General features: G+C 46.5%; 1 protein-coding gene across 5 annotated transcripts in view; it reads left to right on the top strand.

Annotated features, from left to right (window-relative positions):
* Positions 1 to 22,403, top strand: part of LARGE1 (LARGE xylosyl- and glucuronyltransferase 1) — a 596,040-nt gene that overhangs the window by 467,635 nt on the left and 106,002 nt on the right. For all 5 annotated transcript variants that reach the window (XM_082348930.1, XM_082348932.1, XM_082348931.1 and 2 more), the window contains exon 7: positions 7,588 to 7,692. In XM_082348930.1, coding sequence (XP_082205056.1) covers positions 7,588 to 7,692 — 105 coding nt within the window. The remainder of the gene's footprint in view (positions 1 to 7,587; positions 7,693 to 22,403) is intronic.

The following is a 22,403-nucleotide window of genomic DNA, read 5'->3' as shown; positions in this document are numbered from 1 at the left end:
AACATGGGGTACATAAACCTGGTTCAGGGTCCCAGTGCAGCCCCGTGAGATAGAAACCTTTACCATCTTACGGAGGAGGAAGCTGAGGAGTAAGAATTTGCCCAGGATTACCGTTCAGCCGTACAAGAGCTGGAAATCTGGACCAGATGAGAATTATATTAAAGTTTAAGGAAAGAAGAGGAGGCCAAGTTGGAGAAGCTTAAGCATAGGAAAAAAAAAAAAAAACAGGGAGCGTTGAGTCGGTGGTGGAGTCCTATATCTTGCGTTGATGGCGTGTTTCTAAACACCTCCATCCCCTTCTCTGGGCCTCATCTGTCAAACTAGGCAGTTCCAGAGGAATTATTAAGCCCTCCGCAGCTCATGTGAACCTCTGTGTTCCCAGAGTGCATTTAGCTACAACCAAACGGAAGAAGTCGGGGCTGTGAAACCTGCAAGTTTCGAAACAGTCCTTTTCAACCCTTTCAGGGCTGTTTAAATACCCTTTTGTGTCCCATCTTCTCGGGAGATGTTTTATTATTCTACACCCACTAGCCGGGGGCACCTATGGCTGTGAAGCGGTTCTTTCAGATGTTTAGTAAATGGCAATGTGATACTCTTATGTTTTCCTTATTACAGCCATGCTGTACTCAGACATGCATGGAATGGTACTATTAAAGGCTTTTCTATTTTAAAATAGCTTAGTCGAATAAACATGAGGTTGGAAGGGCATTGTTGTTTTCTCTGCTGATACTCAGGACAGCCCCTGGTGATAACATTTTAATATTCCCCTGCTGCTATAAGCACAGCTGGTTTGATGTGCAGCAGTGATTGGCAGACTCCCTCTGTGCACCCAGGAGCTTTCCTGGGGGTGGGAAAAGATAGCACTGGAAGCATCCATCATCAGGGCTAGAGCTACCTGCTCCTAGTGTTTACCTGGAGAGGTTAACTAGTACCCATCCACTTCCACGCCATTCACGTAGAGCTCACCAGTTCTGGATGGTCTAGGTTTGTGGGTTGTAGATAATATTTATTTTTCATTTATTCATTCATCCATCCATCCAGCCATTCATCCACGCTGTACTAGGCCCCAGGAGCATTAAATTTTTCACTCAAGGAGGCAAAGTCATTAAATCTGTACTTTTAAAATATTTCTACAGCTGAGTAAAGCAAAACAGAATGGCAAGGGACACCCCTGAGGGAAAGGTGATCAAGTATGATTCTGCTAAGGTATCAGGGAAAGAGAGATGATGAGGATAGAGCAAGGAAGGGGATGAGTTTGAAAAATAATAGATAAAATCTGTAGGAGTTGGTTATGGCAGTGATGTGAGGGGTGAGGAGAGGGGGGTGTCAAGCTTGGTTCAAAGGTCCTAGCTTCAGTGACAAGTTAAAAACCTTGATGCTACTAACCATAAAAAGATAGGAGTCAGACCGTTATTTAGGGAGAGAAAATTGTGGATTTGATTTTCATCAGTTTGAGTTGAAGGTCGCTGTGAAAGAGCCAAATGAAGATAGTTGGATTTAAGAGTAAGAAGCGCTGGAAAGTAGTCTGATATGGAGATGGGTGACGATCTTCCCCTCAGTGGTATTTGAAGCTGTTGAGATAGATTCCATCATCCAAGGATACGACGTAGAGCAAAAAGAGGGGGCCAAGGATGGGAGTTGGGGAGCCCAGCATTGACGGGAGGCAGAGGGAGGGGAGCCCCATGAAGGAGGCAGGGAAGGAATGTCCAGAGGGAAGAAAACAGCCAGGAGACTAGTGTCATAGAAGCTAAAGTCTTCGAAAAGTTTCAGGGAGGGTGGGGAAGGGCCAGCAGCGTGGCAGCTGGGGAAGCAGCTGGCTGAATTTCACAGAGTCCAGCCTATGCAGCTAGGGTCAGTGCTTGAATCGGAAAACTTAGCCTTTATGAACAATGACCATCACAAAAGGGGAAAAGGGAAATGCCTTTAGTTGAGCATCTACCCCGAACCAGGCACTTGACGGTACTGTCTTATTTATCAATACATCCATTCTTGGAGGCAGGGGGTGGGGATTCTATTCTTGCCCTTTTACTGATAAGGAAATTGAGGCTCAGAGAAGTTATGCCTTGGTCAAGCCATACAGAACTGGAGCTTGAACTCTGTTTTGCCTGGTTGTAAAACCCTTTGTCTTTCTAATTTATACCTGGTGGGCAAATGCCCCGCCTGCCCTTTGCACGTTCAGTGTGCCACGTGGAAGCATCACCAATCCCTGCATCCCTGGGGCCTCACCTCCTGAACGGCAGCAGCCCTGCCTTGAGCCAAAAGCTGCGGAAGGAGGGAACCAGGGGAGTTCCCAGTCTGGAGCCATCCGTCTGCTGGCTGGTGACACCAACACCGGGGCCCCAGCAGAATAGCAAGCTTGTTCGCTCTTGTCTGGCTGTTAGTGGTGATGTATGAATAAGCAAAGAAGACAGCTTCATTTTCATAAGTTAACTTGTGCCGAGAGTAAGGAAGACGGGAAACAGCGCACTTAATCATAACCACAGGGCCAGCACAGAAAACAATGACAGAGCCTTTTCTGTTCGTCACAGCGTTTTATTATAATAACTCCCATTATAGAGGAGACAGGCGGTGTGGAACGCTGAGGGCGGCAGCACACCAGCATCCCGTATCGTCTCCCCAAGAGGAATCCCTGGGATTGTACCTCTTAACGGGATAGCAAGCCCAGGGTGGGTTTGCATCATCAAGATTAAGGCTTTAGACTTTGACCTCTGGAGACCAGGCTGTAGATGCCACCTGGCTGGTGAGCTGGGATTGCCAGAGCTGTGAAAATAAGCTGTCTCATACGTGCTGTCACCGGGGACCTGAGGAGAACTATGCCCAGAACAGTGTTCCAGGACAGCACTCCTACCCGAAAAGCTCTGGGGGGAGCTCGGGAGCTTGGAGGTCTGTGTGGAAGGGGCAGGTGTGGCCTGCAGTGTGGCAGGGGCTGCGGTAGACAGGAAACAGGCATCACCCGCTCTCCCCGTAGAATCCACTATTCCCTGCCCTCCGTTCCTCCTACTTATCAGCGTTTCTGTCATCGCAAGTACCGCGCTGCTTCATAATTGTTTACCTGTCTCCTTCTAACTGCCTCTAGGGTGCAGACTATGTTTTATCTGTCTTTCATTCCTTAGGATTTTGTGTGGTATCTGACACAAAGCAAACCCTCAGTCGATATGAAACTGAACGAAAGTGTAGGTAGGGTAAGGATTGTGTCAGCTAAGGAAGGGAGGGGACAGCTGAGACCGAAGATGCCGAGCCCAGGCCAATGGGGCAGAATATTGGGCCAGGGAATTCTGGGTATGATGATAAGAGCAGATACCTACTGAACATTTTACTATTTTCTGGGCATTGTTAGTGGTGATGTTTGAATAAGCAAAGAACACAGCTTCATTTTCACAAATTAACTTGTGCCTAGAGAAAAAAAATGTTTAATTCTGAGGTGTGTACTTTTGTCAACGCCATGTTATAAATGAGTGAAGAAACAAGCACAGAGAGGTTAAGTAACTTGTCTAAAGTCACACAGCTAGCACCTGGATGAGGAGCCAGGATTGGAAACCAGGCAGTCTGGCTCTGCCATTCATTTTCTTCACCACTTTACTGTACTCGAGAAGTGTAGCACTGGAGGCGGCCACTGAATTCTGCTGGTTGATGCGCTAGATTTAGACACCACATGAGTTTTATTGTTTGCTAGGGGCCCTGCAAGGGAACCCCACTGATGACCAAAGCCGGGACAGAGCTCCCAGACCCTGATCAATAATTCTCAAATTTTAATGTGCATCCAGATTACCTGGGGATTCTTTTTACTGCAGATGACTAGACCCGGTGGCCAGAGTTCTTATTTAGAAGTGTTATGTGATGAGGGAGTTAGTATGTGATATTACCCCCATACTCCCAGATCCTGAGAGATAAGACAAAGGAGAGCAAAATGTCACCTTATTTTGCTGATAAAAGTTAAATTGGAGGTTTTGACTTAGATGTGCATCTACGGTGGATATTCATAATACCAGCCCCAGAGCTGGAATCACCCACCCTGTCACAGGAAGCGTGGGGCGACTGCAGCCTTATCCGGAGGGGACCTGCCCTGCATAACTGATCCAAGGTGAAGCTCTGCTGGCATACTGGCTCCCGGGAGGAAGATGAAGGAATGGCTAGGCCACCTGAACTCGGTTCTCTCTGAAACTCACCAGGTCCGGTAATTCCTTCCCTGCCCTTGGGGAAGAGGAAGGGTTGGGGTAAGAAGCCAGGAAATCCCTCCTTCACAAAACAAAAGATGTAGAGGGAAGCAGCCTTCCGGTCACAGTTGAGGCCTGGGAATCTGCACTTTTAACAAGAAGCCCAGGTGTTTCTGTAGCACTTGGTCCTCAGACCACACTTAAAGAAACAAACTTCTAGAAGGACTTAATTGTTGTGCTAGATGGCCTTCAAAAAGAAAACCATTTGGATGGGCTCACTGTCTTTCAGAAGCTTGACCGATGAGCTTGAACGATGATATTTAAGAAGAACTATTACTTATATAGTGTTTCATATGCCCCAGCCCCTATGGTTAGCCCTTAACACATATGAAGTCATTTAAACATGTGAAGTCACAGCTGTTAGATACTGGGGCAGAGAGAGGTTAAGTAATTTTCTCGAGGCTACACAGCTAAAAAGTGGCAGGGCTGGAAATTGGAACCAGGCAGGCTGGCTCCAGCCTTCCCCTCTGGCTGCACTGCTGCGCGTGGTTCCCGGTCCACGGACACAGACCTCTGCAGGGGTGAGGGCAGTTAGCCCAGGGTATTCACAAGCCCACTTGCAAAGCCCAGCTGTCGCTTTAATCATCGACGAAGCAGCTAATGAATTCATCTAAAAAAGCAAAATGAAATCTTAGTAGCTGTTTGTTATTTTGCCTTCTCAACCAGTGGATATTAAAATGACAGCTATCACGTTGCTAATTAAGGATTTTGTTTTCTTAACCTTAAAGAGGACTGGCATATGTGAAAGGGCCACTTGCCACCATCAAAGGATATGCAGCCCAGGTGCAAAGTGACAGAAGGAGAATTTGGATGTTATTCTTTGAGATAACATGGCTTAAGGTTAACCATGCAAATTACTCCTGCTCTGAAGACGAAGCCCTTGATTTGAAGGTTCCAGTAGAGCAACCCATATAAAAGATGCTTTCAGGCGCTGCCACCCCATCTTTGCAGTTTTCCGTGCAACTGAGGAAGATGCCAGAGTTCCCAGAGCTGAGTGAGAGAATATGTTGATGTTGGCGAATGGGGAGAGGATGAAATGCTTTGCAACCTCAGAAATGTGGGGACACGAATGCACTAACATAAGTGGTCTCCATTCAGGAGAGATTTACGCACCAGATGGCATTTATTTAGCAGACATTTATTCATGCTTATTAGTGTGTTAGATATTATGCAGTCCTTGCCCTTGGACAAATGGAGAGGTGGACATTTTCAGATGAGGTGTGTGTGCTTGAATATCACCCATTCTGTCCTTGACATAAGTCAGCCGATGGCAAAAATACCGGGAGGAAGCGCTAAGCAGAGATGTCCCCCATCTAATGCGGGAATTCACAGGCTGCTTCTTGCTAGAGATGGGCCTGAAAGGATTACTGGTGGGGGGTGGCAGGGGGCAAGGCTGGTGGGAGCTGTATGAGCAAGACATGGAGATGAGGACACAAGCAGTAAAACTATGCATTTTCGTGTGGCTGTTAGAAAATTCATCTGAAGGAGTAGGTCGAGGCAGAATACAATTCATGGAATGTCCGAAAGTGGAATTTGGACTTTCAGATAGCTGAAGATTACCTTTCCTGAAATTCAGATGGCCACCCTAAATTCAGTGAAACATCATTCCCCTTTATCTGTTCTGAGCACATGACACCCTTCTTTCATCATGCCAAAAAAAACCATGGTGGCGCCAACCAGGGGTCATTAGTAATAATGAACCAGCTCCCCCAAGGACCCCACATGCCCTTTGAGTCCCAGCCTCGGAGTGAGGTTATTAAACAGGCTCTCTAACAAGGTTACAGCATCAAGACTCAGCACACAGCTTTCTCGGCTGAGGGCACTGCGCCTTTCAGATCTGTTTTGCACGAACGTCCCAAGCTTGTTGCATGTGGAATTGATTAGCTCTTGCACTTTCTGAATTGATGATCTGTTTTTCTGAGGGATTCTACACGTTTTGGTTGTGATTATATACAATGACACAGTGGGTGGTAGTATTTTTCCTATGCCGCTAATTTATGTATTTGTGCTGGGGCAGTGATTTAGATGGGAGCTCGATAAATTGATCAAATAAATTACACCAAACCCACACACCATCATTTCAGGGAGCTGTCATCACACCAAAGAGGTTCTGTATCACCCAGCGTGGTATTCCAGGAAAACCGTTGTGTTTTCTTCACGTGTTGCTAGGCTTTCATTTGATCGGAAAGGGCCTTATTTCTCAGACTGGCCAACAATATAAGGATTTTAGCTCCAGAAGACATCAGTTAGCTGTGGAAGACAGTGCCCATTAGTCCTGTGACCTTCAGCAAGTTACTTAAATTTCTGAGTCTCAGTATCTCATCCTGTAAAATGTGGACTTAGAATTTCTACCTCAAACGTTTGTTGTAAAGGTAAGCAGTAATGCAGAGACAGTGGAAAGAATCTGGATGTCAGATAACTATAGATTCATATCCTGGCTCCAGGATATGCAAGTTATACAAATCACAGTCCTCAGTTTCCTAGTTTGTAAAATGCTGTTGGTAATAGTTGCAAGGGAATACCTTCTGCACATGGCATGATAGGGTTGTCTAATAGAAGATAGTTGATTCTGATGGCTACCTGCCCCACCTAGAAGGCCTGAGTCCAGAAACATTAACAGTCCAAGAAATTGGGGTGAGTGGAAGACTCACCTGAGGTGCTAAAGCTGCTAAGAAATTGATTGGGAGACCTGACTCGCCTTTGATGTTGGCCTCAGTACAGTAGAGGGCGAGACCCATGTCAAAACCGAGCTCTGGGGACAGAGAAGCAATTGTTCCTCTAGAAAACACGCCTGCCTTGACATGATGCTTGTTGACAAAAGACAAAGTGGATGTGAGAGTAAAAACGCTGCAAGAATGTGGCTCTTCTCTGGGGGCTCCCTTCTCATTAACCAAGGGTCCTTTCTTCCTCTCTGAGTGAGAAAATTACCTCAGCTCCTGCCTCAAAAGCCAGTAAATTAATATACATTGGGAAATAGTGAACTGGAACATTTGAAGAAGAGTACGTCAGTAAATAAATATGTGTTACGTGAGTTAAGGGATAGATGGACAGATGGACGGATGAATAGTTTGGGATTCTGGCTTTGTCACAGATTAACTGGATGACCTTGGGCAAGTTAATTAAGTACTCTGGGCGACCTCTATTTCTTTTCTATAAAATAGGGATAATGAAAATGGCTGGGCTGCCGAAGTGTGAGAATTAAACATATTAATACCAGTGAAGCACTTAGATAAGAGTTTGGCACCTCATAAAAGCTCCCAGTAACAAAACCTGTGTTAACGATGATTTGCCATTGTTGTGTCTGCTGTTCAGTACTCACTGTCCCACGTGGCCTGGCTTCTTTTAAGACCTTTGCATTCTCTGTACTTCACAGGTCAACAGGTCCTGGGCCTGGTAGAGAACCAGAGTGATTGGTACCTCGGAAACCTGTGGAAAAATCACCGCCCTTGGCCTGCCCTTGGAAGGGGCTACAACACAGGTAAATCATGATGGTGGCTTGCTGGGGGTGGGACAGGAGGTGGGCCAAAGCACGGGAGAAGGCCACCTGGTTGCCTGAGTTCTGCATTGGACGGAACATAAGCCGTTGGCCTTCTGGTTCTTGCTTAGGGCTGCAGCTACTGGCAAAGTCGCTACTGGGCCGTGGCAGTCCGTGGCATTCTCACCAAAAAGCCCCTCTCCTGACTGACCGTCAGCCCCAGATCCAGCGGGACGTCTTTACGAGTGTGACCTGTAGGTTCCTTGGCTCTGTTAATAGAGACTAGAGATCATCGTGTCCACTTTAGGGCCCCAGGGTCTGTGTGCAGCCTCAGCATTCAAGATTTATCTTTGTATGGGGAGCAAAGTTGCTGATGTGTATTGACTCAAAGTTTCTTGTCAGAAGTGACATAATTTCTTTTTTGTTTGTTTTATTTTGTTTTGTTTTTTCCTTTTTTTTGTATAATTGAAGTATAGTTGATTTACAGTGTTGAGCTAGTTTCAGGTGTACAGCAGTGATTCAGTTATACGTGCATATATATCTTTTTTTTTCAGATTCTTTTCCCTCATGGGTTATTAGAAAATATTGAATATCATTCCCTGTGCTATACAGTAGGTCCTTGTTGGTTATCTATTTTATATATAGTAGTGTGTACATGTTAATCCCAAACTCCTAATTTATCCCTCCCCCCTCCCTTTCCACTTTGGTAACCATAAGTTTGTTTTCTGTCTCTAGGTCTATTTCTGTTTTGTACGTAAGTTCATTTGTATCATTTTTTTTTTTTTTAGATTCCACATATAAGTGATGTCATATGATATTTGTCTTTTTCTGTCTGGCTTACTTAGTATGATAATCTCTGGGTCCATCCATGTTGCTGCAAATGGCATTATTTCATCCCTTTCTTATGGCCGAGTAGTATTCCATTGTATATATATACCACATCTTTATCCATTCATCTGTCAACGGACATTTAGGTTGCTCCCATGTCTCGGCTATTGTAAATAGTGCCGCAGTGAACATTGGGGTGCGTGTATCTTTTCGAGGAAATGACATAATTTCTGCTAACATGAAATTGGCTAAAGCATATCATGTGGTCGTGCTCACCTTCAAGTAGTGTGGCCAAGTGCAATCCGACCATGTGCCTGGAAGGAGAAAAGGCAGAAATATTTGGTAATTGGTACTTAGGGATACCACAGCCCCTAAACACCATGTGTCTGAAATCAAATCCATTTTCTACCTTGTTGCTAACCCAAAATGTGCACCTCCTCTTTTCTTTCTGTCTCTGTTAATAGCATCATTCATTCATTCATTCATTCTTTCTTTGTGCAGCTCTTGTCTGTCTAATGCTTACTGTGCACTAGGCCCTATGCTAATACACCAGACACAGCCCATGACCTCGTGGAGCTTATAAAGGATGAAACTAGAGCAACCTCCCTCTCCTTAGGCCCAGGTCCTGCCACTGTCTACCTATGAAATGCCTCTGAATTCTGCCTCTTCCCCTCCATCCTCTTTGCCACTACTTTGGTACCCTGTTCTCAAAGGATGCAGACCCATGATCTGGGTCAGGACTGGAACTTGGAGCTCAGGGGGCAGTAGGGTAGGTCAGGCCAAGAAGGGCTGGGACTTGGCATCTGGGACCAGCTATACTGAGTTGAGGCAGGGGTCTGGGGATGGCGCCACCTGAAGGTGACAGGTGGTAGCCTATCCTGGACACTAAGGTCAGTCTGTAGTGGGAAGAGCCAGACTCAACTCTGAGAGCTGAGGGTCAGATTCCCGAGAGGTCAGATGCAAACACGGAGCCCCAGAGGCCGCAGGAAGAAGGCTGAGAGTCAAGCTTCCAGAAGTGAAAGTTCAGAGATCAGGTCAGAGTGGGGTCAAAGCTGGAATAAGACAAGGAAAGAAAGGTCCAGGGTCAGTGTCCTGCGCAGCCAGAGGTTAGGGAGGCCTTCGTTGCAAGCTGTCCTTTGAACCGGGGGGACATTCCTTAGCCACCATTTGCCAGAAGGTCCAGGCCTGCCTCACGGGATGTAACGCCTACAAAGCATCGCAGCCTGCAGGGGTTGCAGTGGAAGAATTGTAACCACCAGCCCTTCACAGACCCAGGCTGCATCCTGGAGGCTGGGCCGGGCATTCACCCGTGAGTTGCTGGATGGTGGGAAATTCGGGGGAGTCCCTGAGAGGGGCCAGGTTCAGGGAGGGGGCCCAGAGGGGCTCAGAGCAGCAGCTTTTCTTAGCTGATGTGGAGGTATTTCGGTGTTTTAATAATGGGTAAGCCTCTGCTTCCCAGCCAAGTATTGCCCAGGTGCTGTCCCTGGTGCATTCTAGGTGTCCCTCTCCTCTGATCCTCACACTAACCTCATGAGGCAGCGGCTATTCTTATCTCTATTTTATGCCCGGGAAACTCAAGCTTAGAGAGTGAAAGGAGGTAGTCTGATAAGTAAGGAGCCTGCTGTTAACTGCTAACCTTCCTAGCTTGAACTTTAGTGGCTTCAGGATCAAGAATACTTTTTTAAAATGTGGGGTCCTAGACTCTTGAAAGGTCTGGGGAGGGGTCCAGGATTCTGCCCTAAAGGAAGCCTCCAGGATGTTTCTGGAACAGAAGGTCCAAGGGTCTGCTCTGATAAAACGTGGCCCCCCATTACCCCTTCCTGCAAGCTTCCCCAGGAACTGTTTTCTCAGCGCATTTGAGGCTGGACCCTTTAGGAACCCACAGTGGGCCACTGAGAGGGCCCCCCATGCTGCTTTCGCTCAGCAAATGATCACCTCACGTTGATCTCCTGTGCCTGCGTTTCCACACATTCACTCCCGGCTTCCTAAAGCTCGAGACACCCATGCTTATCGGGTGGGAGAAGGGGCATCTCAGGTAAGCCCTGGTGTGTTAGTTCCTGCCTTCCACAGCATAGAATAATAGAAAATGTCACATGGAGATAAACTGCAGTGCCTCTAGGACACAGTATCGGGGTCATGGTTATCTGCATCAAACAAAAACCACCGGTCATCAATCTGGGTTTGCAGGAGGAAGAACAGCGTAGCACACTGGGGAATTGATTATGACCAAAATGGCGTGTCCCCCCTCTGCTCCTCCCAATCTGTCTCTGACTGTGAGGTCAGGAGACAGACAGGTACCTAAACCCTCTGCAGCCCCTACTTGATATACCAAGGCAGTGAGTTGCTTCCCTTCTTGCTGCTTCTAAAAGGGCAGAGTAGATGGGAAAAAGCCCTGTTAGAAGTGATGTGTCCATTTAAATAAGCCAGTGACACCAAGTGATCATTAGAAAAGGATTTATGCGACATCAAAATGCACTGACTTTCATGATGGGGATTTGTTATTTTAAGACTGAGGACTGTGCCACACATCAGTGGATGAGTCATCCAGACACTTAGATTCTAATGGAAATTGTCAGGACTCCACTGGAGAGAACCTGCTCCCCTGAATCCCAGCGCATCTCAAGCCTCCAGACGGGGTATCTCCAGCCGAGCCCCGTGCTGAGCCCACAACTTGGTGCTGGGAAACCAAGACAGGTCTGGTTAGGCTGGAATTTAGCCGTTTATTCTCCGGGAGCTTGGTCAAGTTGCTTCACCTCCTTGAACCTTTAGTTCTCTCCCTTATAAAACAGGATAAATAACAACAGCACCTAGCGTGTGAGGATTAATGAGGTAACTTGTTTAATGAAATTAGCCTGTGTCCTGTTGTATTTTTCTGCCACTTATTTCATCAGGGAATGGGATCCACCTGCTTTAAAAATGGTGGTTACCTGGTTCCTTAGGGTTTGCTAAGGTCTCCTAAGCTCTCAGGTCAGAAAGAACCAGTACATTTTCTTGCTTTTCCCCAAATATAATGCAGTCACCTTGCAGTTTTTAATCTCTCCACTAACTAGAAAAGGTTTACTTTTCATATCATTTTAGAAAAAAAAATGACAGTCTTAGTTTGTATATCAGCCGATTCTACTTTGAAAACCCCCAGAAAATGCATAAAATGTTGGAGCTGGAAGATCTGCCTTTAAGACTTGACCTTGACGCTTTTCAACTTTGTGCCTTTGGAAAGCTGCTCAAGCTCTCCAAGCCTTGGGTTCCTCATCTGTGATCTGAGAATGATAGTCCTACCCCAGAGCCCACTGTGAGGCTCCAAGGTGGTGGTATAGTTACAGGGGAGCTGGTCAACCCAAGTGCTTTTGGAAGTTGGTGGTGGTTTTTCTTTCTCCTCCTGACCACAGCCTAGTATCTGTTTTCACGTAATTCAGGTTCAGCCACATTTATCAGATACAGCTGCATTCACCAGGCATCCTACAAGGCACCTTACCACGCGTCATCTTTGTTCATTCCTAGAATTGTTTTGTATGGTAGACATTCGCCTTCGAAGAGCCAGCCAGTTTCCCTTCCTCTTTGTTTTTCTTTCCCAGTCTGCTTGCACAAAGCCCCCAGGGTCCTAAAAGATGAGGGAAGATCTGCCCACCTCTCCCACTCATCCCGCTCCCTTCTTCCTGGAGCGGTTTACAACTTAATTCCGTATTAAGGGAGCTGCTAAACCACAGCAGCTGTGGATGTCCAGACAGACGCCGCTCAGGGTCCTTGCTACAGCCATTGAGGTGGAATAAAGGAGAACTCCCGCATCCTTGCGCAGAGATGTGTCCATTCCCGACCATTCTATCAGTTCATCATCTCCTAGGTGCAAGCAGCTGTCTGCAGGACTTTAAAAAACAAACAGATAAAACCAAGATTATGATAGTCTCATAAAGATTCAACCCACTTCAGTTCATATGCTGAGAGTGAGTATCTTAGAAACAAACACCAGCAAAGAAGAGAAAGGAAAAGAGAGCTCAAAGTAGCAGGTGATTGGAGAAGGGGCCGGGGAAGGCAGGCCAGTAGAAAGAAGATGGCAAGTTTACAGGAGGCTTGTCCGCACAGGATCCTAGACGTTACTCACGGAGAGGATGTGTCCTCCCTGAGACATATTAAGGATATAATATTAACCAGAAGATGTGCTTTAAGGAACAATTTAAAAGTAAAATGCACCCTGTTCCTTTCAGTCCCCAAATTAGGCCAGAGACAGGCAGATGGAGACCTGGCTCTCCAGGGAGGAAGGAAGAATTTCTCCAGGAATCCTTATCTACAGAACAACAAAATTGGGACATTCAAGGACTGACTCACCTCTGAGGTTGGAGCAAACTGGGCTGTGAAGAAGTTTGGAAGTTTGGGCTGTGAAGAAGGGAAGGAAATTCACGGTAAAGTCAGACACCGTGGCGAATTCCATGGTGGCGATCAAAGGAGCCAACATTTGACAACTTGCTCAAGAGCTGTTAAAGAAATAGCTTTGGTGGGACAGCTGGCAGTGTGGGATGTACGTCTACCCTCTGCTCTCCCGCTGGCACCTGGCATTCTGCAGCCCTAGGCAAGTCCTTTCATTTCCCTGAGCCCTCTTTGTCTCTTGGGTCAAGAACCAAGATCTCTTCATGCACTGAAGGAATATTGGGGTTGGATGATTTCTGTCTGTAATAAATACGCCCAGAGAAACCAGATTTAAATGCAGTTTCTTCCTTCAGCACATGCTCCTGAGTGCCTGTTATTTGGGGCAGAAAATGATTTTTTAAAATGTGATACCAGTTGGGCTTCCCTGGTGGCCCAGTGGTTAAGAATCCTCCTGCCAATGCAGGGGACACAGGGTCGATCCCTGGTCCGGGAAGATCCCACATGCCATGGAGCAACTAAGCCCGTGCGCCACAACTACTGAGCCTGCACTCTAGAGCCCGCAAGCCACAACTACTGAGCCCGTGTGCCACAACTACTGAAGCTTGTGCGCCTAGAGCCCATGCTCCGCAACAAGAGATGCCCCCACTCGCCGCAACTAGAGAAAGCCCACGCACAGCAACAAAGGGCCAACACAGCCAAAAAAAATAAATAAATTTATTTTTTTAAAAAAGATGATTGTCTAGTAGAGGAGAGTTTGCTTATCTGTAAATAAATTCATTGTGACTTGAGCCTCTAGCCTGATTGAGATTCAGAGTTGAACATCAGCCCTGCAATAACCCTGGACCAGCATTTTCTAGACTAATTCTAGGAGATATTGCAGGTGATGGTAGTACGTGTTCAGAAACTGTGAACCGTGGACAGCTCAGGTTGAGATATTGCATCCCTCCCTTGGAGATTCAGATTTCATGTTGGCAGATTAGAGATGCTGGAAAGTCCAGAAGTAAAGCTGTTAAACCCACCAGCATTCCCCACTCTTACTTGATCGTAGAACTATGGAAACAAGTTTGGAAAAAACCGCCCCTACCTATATGAACTCGGAGGACAGAGAAGATCACTTTTTGAGCTCTGTATCCCAAGCCCTTGGCGTAGAAGTATTTAAATGGAGTTTGTAGAATAATCCCTATGAAAGATGCTTGCTATTCAAGGAACGGTTCATCTGGCACCACACTTAATAGAAATGTTTACTGTCTTTTGTTCTGCAGGTTCTCATTCATTTTTCTACTTTAAGGACGTAGGCACCATAAAATTGTACCTTCTTAATCAACACCCTCTGTGTCGTTACGTATCTGAAGCCAGTCACCAGCTAGCAGCCCTCCAGAACTTTCCATGTGAAGGAATGGGGTGTGAGATGGCTCTAAACCTTTCACCATACTGATTGGTGGGTCACCTCTAGATAACCCCAATTTCTGTCTTCAGGGGTGACATTCTAATTCATATGACACGTTCTGGCTCTTATCAAACTATCAGAGGCTCACACCTCCACCTGGACACTTCCACCCACTTTTCTGAATCACTTAAAATGCCTATTTAAGATGTTACTTCCCAGGCCCTAACCTGGAGAGACTGAATCTGAATCTTTAAAGATGAGGCCAGGTAACCACTATTGTAAACATGCTCCCTACATGTTCTGATGCATACCAGCCTCCTAGGTCAGACTTTCATGGCCGTTTGCACATCAAGCTCCAGTTGAACTTGAGTTCAACTGAAAAGCTCCATGAATGACTGGTCAGCCAAAGGTTCCCAATTCCATACTCCTGTAGTAGATTTATTGAGCCTAAAGCACAGACTTAATATTTATCTCTGGCGAGTGTTATCGGAGTTAGGCCAATCTTTGTGTCCTTATATTTGACTTCATTTTAGTTTTCAACTTAGGGTCAACTGCAAAAATAATGAAAATGCCCTCTGTTCTTTCAGCCAGTGGCCTTGCCCCGTTTTTTGTAACAAATGTCTTGAGTGCCTCTTTTACAATCCTGGAATAAAATCCAAAGATTACCTATATTACATGGTCTACAAATATAATGTCAGAAAAATCAATACAGTTCCCTAGCTATGATATAAAGAAAAAAAAGGAAATACATTTACTATAAAATAACATTGACTGCGATGTGTAATTGCTCAGGCTTGGCTATAGTCAAAGGCATAATGAAGTTAATGAAGTACTAGATGCTTGTATGCCTGTGCTCGGGAGAGAGCTGTCTTCGGTGTGGCAGCTACAAAGCAAGATGGTTCTAATGGGAGACTGGCGGTCCAGGTTCCGTGAGCGGGGTTTGCCATCTGTGAGAAGTTTTCCAATCTAGTGAACAACTCTTCAGGCAGCAGGAAGTACCATCTTTGCTTGATTTGTATTCCAAGTTCAGTGTCTGTTAAATGATGCCCCAGAAAAGCACTCTGTTTTGGAAGTAGTATTAGTTTCAGGCTCAGATAGTTAGGACAGTTATACACGAGTATAACATGCATGTCCAGTGGGACCCAAGCAGGATGCAGGAATACTCTTCATTGTGCCTGCCTGTTCCGGAAAGGGGTTCTGTCCCCATTAAGAGTCATGAATCCAAGGCGTTGCAGGTGTGCAACAGGCTGACTCACACACAAAGCCATGATGTGCCCAAGATCCCCCTGGAGGTTGATATCAACTAATAAAGAGTGCTTCCTGTCCTGGGGGAGCTGAGGGAGGGATGGATTGGGAGTTTGGGATTAGTAGGTGCAAACTATTATATATAGAATGGGTAAACAGTAAGGTCCTACTGTAGAGCACAGGGAACTGGTTCAGTGATTTTACCCAAAGCTTGTCCACTTCATATCCTGAACCAGAATCTCCTTTGGCCTTAGTGCTGCCTTGTGGGTTCATACGGAATAGGTCTCCCTCGTCCACCTGATGACCCCTTAGATATCTGAGGGAGAGGAGGTGAACAATACATCGCAGTCTCCTCTTCTGGGGACTTAGCACCCCTGGTTCCCTGCACGTCACTGGTTCTCTGAGCCCGGGTTTATTCACATGGCTGTTGTTTCTGCCTCACAAAGGACTGTTGTAGGCCAATGAGATGACAGAGTACATTTACTATGATAGGACAAGATTGGGCATGTAGTCACTGCTCAGTAAATGCAGCAGTGGGTGCATGTCGTCATCACTTAAAAGGTAGCAAAAGAGACTGCAGGGCGGCTGACTGTCACCCTGTGCTTCTGGAGCTCCTATTTTATTATTCCTACTAAAAGACAGTATTGCTTATGTTCTGGAGATGAACGACCCTGGGTTCGGGTCCTGCCTTCATGATTCTGGGCAACTAACAATCTTTTCTTTAGTTATCATGTCAGGACAAGAAGAGTTCCCACCTAACAGGGTTGCTTTGCTGAGGAAATGAGATAATATTTGAAAAGTGCTTGAGACAGTGTCTGGATCAGTAACTATCAGAGATTAGCACTTGCCCTTTCCTTTTCTATTGGAGGTTCAAAAGTGGGCCCCACAAGTGTGGCTCTTCAGCATCTTTTGATAGGAACTCTGTCTTTTGTCCAGTGAAGACACCTGGGGCTGAGCTCTCCCTCCCCAGAGCTGACCACTCATTTGTCTATTCACTAGGCAGGTATTCATCAGACACCTTTCTTGGCCTGGGGATGCCACTGACCAAGACAAAAAGGAGCCCTATTCATGGGAGGTTGCTTGTCATTGTGGGAGAGAAGCAGTCTTGCCCTGGTGTCCTTTGGTGCCATCTCCTTCTGGGCTCCTGCACCCACCCAGCGCCAGTCATTCTGCCTTCCCTCTGTTCCTTGAACCACGACCCCTGTGAGCCTCTCCAGCTGCAAACTGCAGCCTCATGCCCCCACCCTGCCTCATCCTTCTCCACGGTGTTTATTGCCATCTGGCCTATGATCATTCTGTCCATTTTCTTCTTAGTTATCTGTCTCTTTCCATGAGGATATAAGTTCCTCAAGGGTTGTAATAATTCTGTCTGTTAATTTTCCTGCTTTATCTCCTGTACCTAGAATCATTCCTGGCATATACTAGACATTGAATAAGTATTTGTGGTCGAATGAAATAAATAATTTTGGAAGACACTGTTTTGAAGACAGTGACATAGAACAGCGGTTATCAGTGGGCGTTGGTGGCAGATTTGGTGCTCCAGAGGACATTGGCAATGTCCAGAGACATTTTTAGTTGTCACAACTAGGGAGACGCTCTTGGCCTTTAGTGGGTAAAGGCCAGGGAGGCTGCCACACATCCTGCAGTGAACAGGAGAGTCTCCTACAGCAAAGAATTGTCCAGCCCAAAATGTCAGTAGTTCTGAGTCTGGGAAACCCTGACATAATGTGATGGCTGGGAAGTATGGGAGGGAATTGGATTCTTGTAGAAAGAGCCATCTTTTACAGAAGGGTTCTCTGAGGGAATAACATTTGAGCTAAAGACCTGAGGACTGGAAGTCGTAGCCATGCTACAAGATGGCTTGATCTACAAGATCTAGAATAATAGCATTCCAGGCAGAGAGAGAGGGGCAAGTGCAGAGACCCCCGAGCAGGAGTGGACCTGGAAGTGTGTGTTCCTTTCACATCATCATGCCTCACATCCCCTGGTCAGAGACATCAAGCAGGCCTTCACCAAGCCCCAGACGATTAGCCCACGTCCGGGCCATTCCTGTTCCCCTCGCCTACACTCTAGTAATGCTCAAATCAGATTCTCCAAGTGCTCAGATTCAGAATGCCATCGGTTCTGCCTTCCATGCCCTCTGAGCTCTCGATTAACATGCTTTAGAGCCATGCATCTGGTCCTGTTTTCCCGCCTTAGCTCTAGAGTTTGTAAAGACCACCAGCAGCCCAGAGTGAATCATGGCAAAGCACAGCATCGGGGAAAAGAGTCTTCCTGGGTTGGCCTTGGCTAACTCTCCAGTCACGTGGCCCCTGTTCTTCCTTGGGCACTCCTTCAGCCCCGCTGGCCTCCTGACAGTTGCCCAGTGCATTCCCACCCTGGGCCTCAGCCCTCTGCCCAGACTGCTCTTCTGCCAGCCTCCCACACTGCACCCCCCCCTTCTCGTCCAATTACCTTCTTCTGTCCACTTGGATGTTACCTCCTCATGGTGGGCTTCCCTGACCATCTTATCCAAAGTACCACCCTCGATCCCCTCACTCAGATTTATTATTCTTCATTGCACTTTCCAGCAACATTATAAAATATATAAATCAAATAAAAATATCAAATATAAAAATCAAATAAAATTTTTATTATTCCCCTGCTGCCTATTTGGTAGGCAGAATGGCCCCCGCAAAGAGGTCCATGCCCTAATCCCTGGAACCTGTGATTATATTATGTTACATGGCAAAAGAGACTTTGTAGCTGTAATTACGGGCCTTAAAATAGGGAGATTATCCTGGATTATCCAAGAGGCCCGGTCTAATCACAGGAGTCCTCAAAAGCAGAGAACTTCCTCTACCTAGAAGCAGAACAGATATTGCAGAAGGGAATTCAGATTTGAAGCATGAGGAAGACTCACTGTGCCTTTACTAGTTTGAAGATAGAGAGGACAAAGTGACAAGGAATGGAAGTAGCCGTTAGGAGCCAGTAAAGTCTCCCAGCTGACAGCAAACAAGAGGGGAGCTCAGTCCTACAACCACAAGGAACTGAATTCTGCTAACAACGCGATGAGCTTGGACTAGATTCTCCCCCCAGCGCCTCCAGATAAGATCCAAGCTGGCTGACGCCTCCATTTTGACCTTGTGAGAGTCCAAGCAGAGATCCCAGCCCAGCCCAGCCCCTAGATTTCTGACCTATACAGCTGTGAAATAATAAATGGATATGTTTTAAGCTCCTAAGGTAATTTGTTATGGCAGCAAGAGGAAACTCATATCCCTGACTTTGCCCATAAAAATGCAAGTTCCATGAGGGCAAGGATCTTGTTTTGCTTATTCCTATGTCCCCATCTGGGACATGGAAAGCTCTCAATAAATATTTGTTGAATGAGTAAGTGAATTCCAGCCTTCTACTCTCCTTCCTTTCTGGGCATGGAAGGGAGCGTGGAAAGCTGCTGGTGGGAAACATTCTGTATTCCCAGTTCTTACCATGTTGCACACACATTCAGTAGGCAAAGCTCTCCGCAGGTACTGGCTACCTGGCGTTGGACCCTGCACCAGGAGTGGAAATTAAAAATAAGATGTAGTCTCTGCTTGCACCATCATCACCTCCTGCCCCGCTACAGGTGGTCCACCGTAGACTCAAAGATCAGGAGGTTAAGGACAATTAAGTGCCATGTGGTTGGCTACTGTGATGGAGGGACACATCCATGGTACAGAGAGCTAAGGTAGAGACCTGCTTGGATGCACTGAGAAGAGTGTCGGAGCCAGGAGGGCTGTAAGTGGGGAAGGTGGAGTGCATCTTCCAGGCCAACAGAGCAGCAAGTGTGGAAATTCTTGGCAGGGTCAGGGAACAGTGCATAGTTTGTCTATTTAATTTAATCAATGTGGACTCTGCCCAGTATACAGGGAGTGCCTAAGTGCCCAAACTCTGTCTCCATCCTTTCTAGTAGAATGGCCTTGGGCATAATATCCCTTCATCTTTTTTCCATTTTGGGAGGTTTTTTGGCCGACTTTCCTCATCTGCACAATAGGGGCATCAGCACAGACTCACAGGATTGCTGGAAAGATTAAGTGAATGGAAACACCTGGCAAACAGGAAGCACTCAATACAGGGTAGCTAGGATTCCTGGCCCAGCCGTGGGGATAGATGGGAGATCCATGCAGGTAAGCAGTGAGGCTGGGAGCTGGGTAAGTCTGAGGTCAGAATGCTGAAGAGGCAGTTCAGCTTTATCCAGCAGGCTGGTGGGGTTTTAAACAATGCAGTTTTGCTCCAGGCCCCAGGGGGTAACCACCCTCACCCAACCTCCTTCCCTTTTTATTGTCTCCATTTATGTCTTGTCCCTGAGCCAGGTTTTCATCTCCTAATGCAGAGGGGCAGCCTGTTCAAACACTACGGGGAAGCTCCCATCAGCAGGCCCCGGGCACTTAACCCACCGCATTGCCTTCAGCGGTACTGGGTCCTCTGAAGTACCCTCACGAAGCAGCCAAGCGCAAGCCCCGCTGCTTATCGGACTTGGTTGGGGGAACCTCTAATTATACTGAGCTGCTAAAGAGTTTTCCCAGCAGCATCCAGAAAAGATGGCAAGCTTTCCCATCGCCCACCCTCCTGAGCCAAAGCCACTGTTCTAGAAGAGTTACTCTGTCATTCCTTCCTCCATCCCCTTGCACGGCCTCACGGGAGAGAATGTGTATTTAATTTGAGGCTTCCAGAATCTGACCTTCAGTGCAAGAAGACTGCCCCCAACTTCTCCTCACCCTCTAAGAGAGACCTTTTCGCCTGAACTATTTTCCTTATAAATGATTCTTTCTATTTCCTGGGTAGTTCTGATGGTAGTCTCGTGGTTTTTCTTCCTCTTTGATAAGTAAATCACAAGGCTGCTGTGTGCTGCATAATGGGAAACAAAACGAAAAGAAACCAAAAGCAAAACCAAAACTTTTCCACTGAGCTGGTCCTCACCTGCCATTGTCCAGGTGAACTAGAATGGCTGCATCTGTCAAACTGCAGAACAGGACACTGGGCGCTCTTCCTGAGCTTGTCGCTTACTGCTTGTGCATCTGGACTTAAGGCACTCAGTCCACCTCTCCAAGCCCCAGTCCTCTTCTGTGAATTGAGAATAATGATGCTGTCTTAGTCCTTTCAGGCTGCTGTAGCAGAATCCCATAGGCTGGGGGCTTATAAATGACGGAAATTTATTCCAGTTCTGGGGACCAGGAGGTGCCGGCAGATTCTGTGTCTGGTGAGAGCTCACTTCCTGGTTCACAGACGGCCGTCTTCCTGGTGGAAGGCATGAGGGAGTTTTGTGAGATCTCTTTTATAAGAGCAGCCTCCAGAACTCCGAGAAAATTAATTTCTGTTGCATAAACTACACAGTCCATGGTACTTTGCTATAGCAGCTCCAGCCACCTAACACAGAACCTAATTTCAGTGGGTTTTTTTTGACATAGGCAGGTGGTCTCTGACTAAAAGATCCAGCTAGGCCTTTGAAGCCATGAGTGATGGACCAGTGGCTAAGTAACGCAGAGCCCTTTCCTTGCTGTGGGTAACTCTACCTGGCTCTGGCATTTCAGCTCTGGGGCTAATTGAATTGACCTGGCCTGTTAGTGGACATAAGAGGTGGCCATTTCCCGAAAGTGTTTCTGCCCCACTCTGCTGATCCTATGCAAGGTCACTGGTTTCTGTGTCACTCACTCAGGTCCCAGCCGCCCTGACACCTGTGTTGTTCAGTTTGCGGTGCAAGGGAGAGAAAGGGAACATGGGATCCTGAATCTTCCTGCCGTAAAGAAAATAATCGGGTATTCATTCAGTGCACGGTTTCCTTGAAGGCATATTTATGATGGGAAGAGGCGTCTGATTTCCTGGAGGTCTCTCAGGTTCACAGTCTCCGTCTCTTCGATTTGACTCGCGCATTCATGTGCATTCGCTCACGTAATCGCTGTTTTAGAGGAGCTGATGATGGCACAGAGAGGCTAATTGACTTCAGAAGTTAGCAGAGCTAGTGAGCAACAGAGCCCTGTGCTTAAGCCTACCTTTCAGTCTCTTCTCAGGGCTTCAGTGCTTGAGACTGGTGGAGCAGTCGTTGAGATCTGTCCCAGGGGGTTAGTCCAGCCCCTTCCCCGATACACAGGGCTAGACAGCTGTGGACCACCTTGTAACCTGCTGCCATCTACGAATTGAGGGCCCAGTATTGTGTTCGGATCACCAGCTAACATTCACTGAGCGTTTACTTTGTGCCAAGCCTATGCTAAGTGCTTTTCATGCTTTGTCTCATTCAGTTCTCACTATATTCTATGTAAGGTTTACGTGATTATTCAAAATCATACTTTAGAACATACTTCAGAAACATGGCTGCACATTGAAGTCACCTGGGGAGAATTTAAAAACCGTGAGTCTAGGGCTCACCTTAAACCATCAGAACCTCTGATATGGGACCCCTCCATCAGGAGTTTCTAAAACCATGCCAGGTGTACACCTAAAACTAACATAATATTGTAAGTCAATTATACTTGAATAAAAAATAAAAATAAAATCATACAGGTGATTCCTACCTACCAGATAACCTATCTACTAGGTAGGAATGCTTCCTTATCTTTCCAAGTATTGCATTATGAAGACCCTCATTTGCACTTTACTACCTTTCTTTGGAAGGGTACTAAAGGAAAGAGTACCTTTCCTCTTTATCCCCTTTGTCCTGTTTTCCTAACCATCCCCAGACTCCAGGACTCCCTAGCTATTTGAATTTGTGTATATTCATTCAGCTCGAGATATTTTGAGTATTAGCTGTGAATAATATCAGGCCCCACGCTAGGCTCTGGGGATGCTTAAGTGACACCAGAATCCTAGCCTCAGACGGCTACTGTCAAGAAAGACCTAGGGTAATGCCCTCCAGATTCATCCATGGTATCACAAATGGCAG

Source organism: Balaenoptera borealis (assembly GCF_965194805.1).
Source record: "Balaenoptera borealis genome assembly, chromosome: 13".
Classification (NCBI taxonomy): Eukaryota; Metazoa; Chordata; class Mammalia; order Artiodactyla; family Balaenopteridae; genus Balaenoptera; species Balaenoptera borealis.
This window is presented reverse-complemented; position numbering and strand designations above follow the sequence as displayed.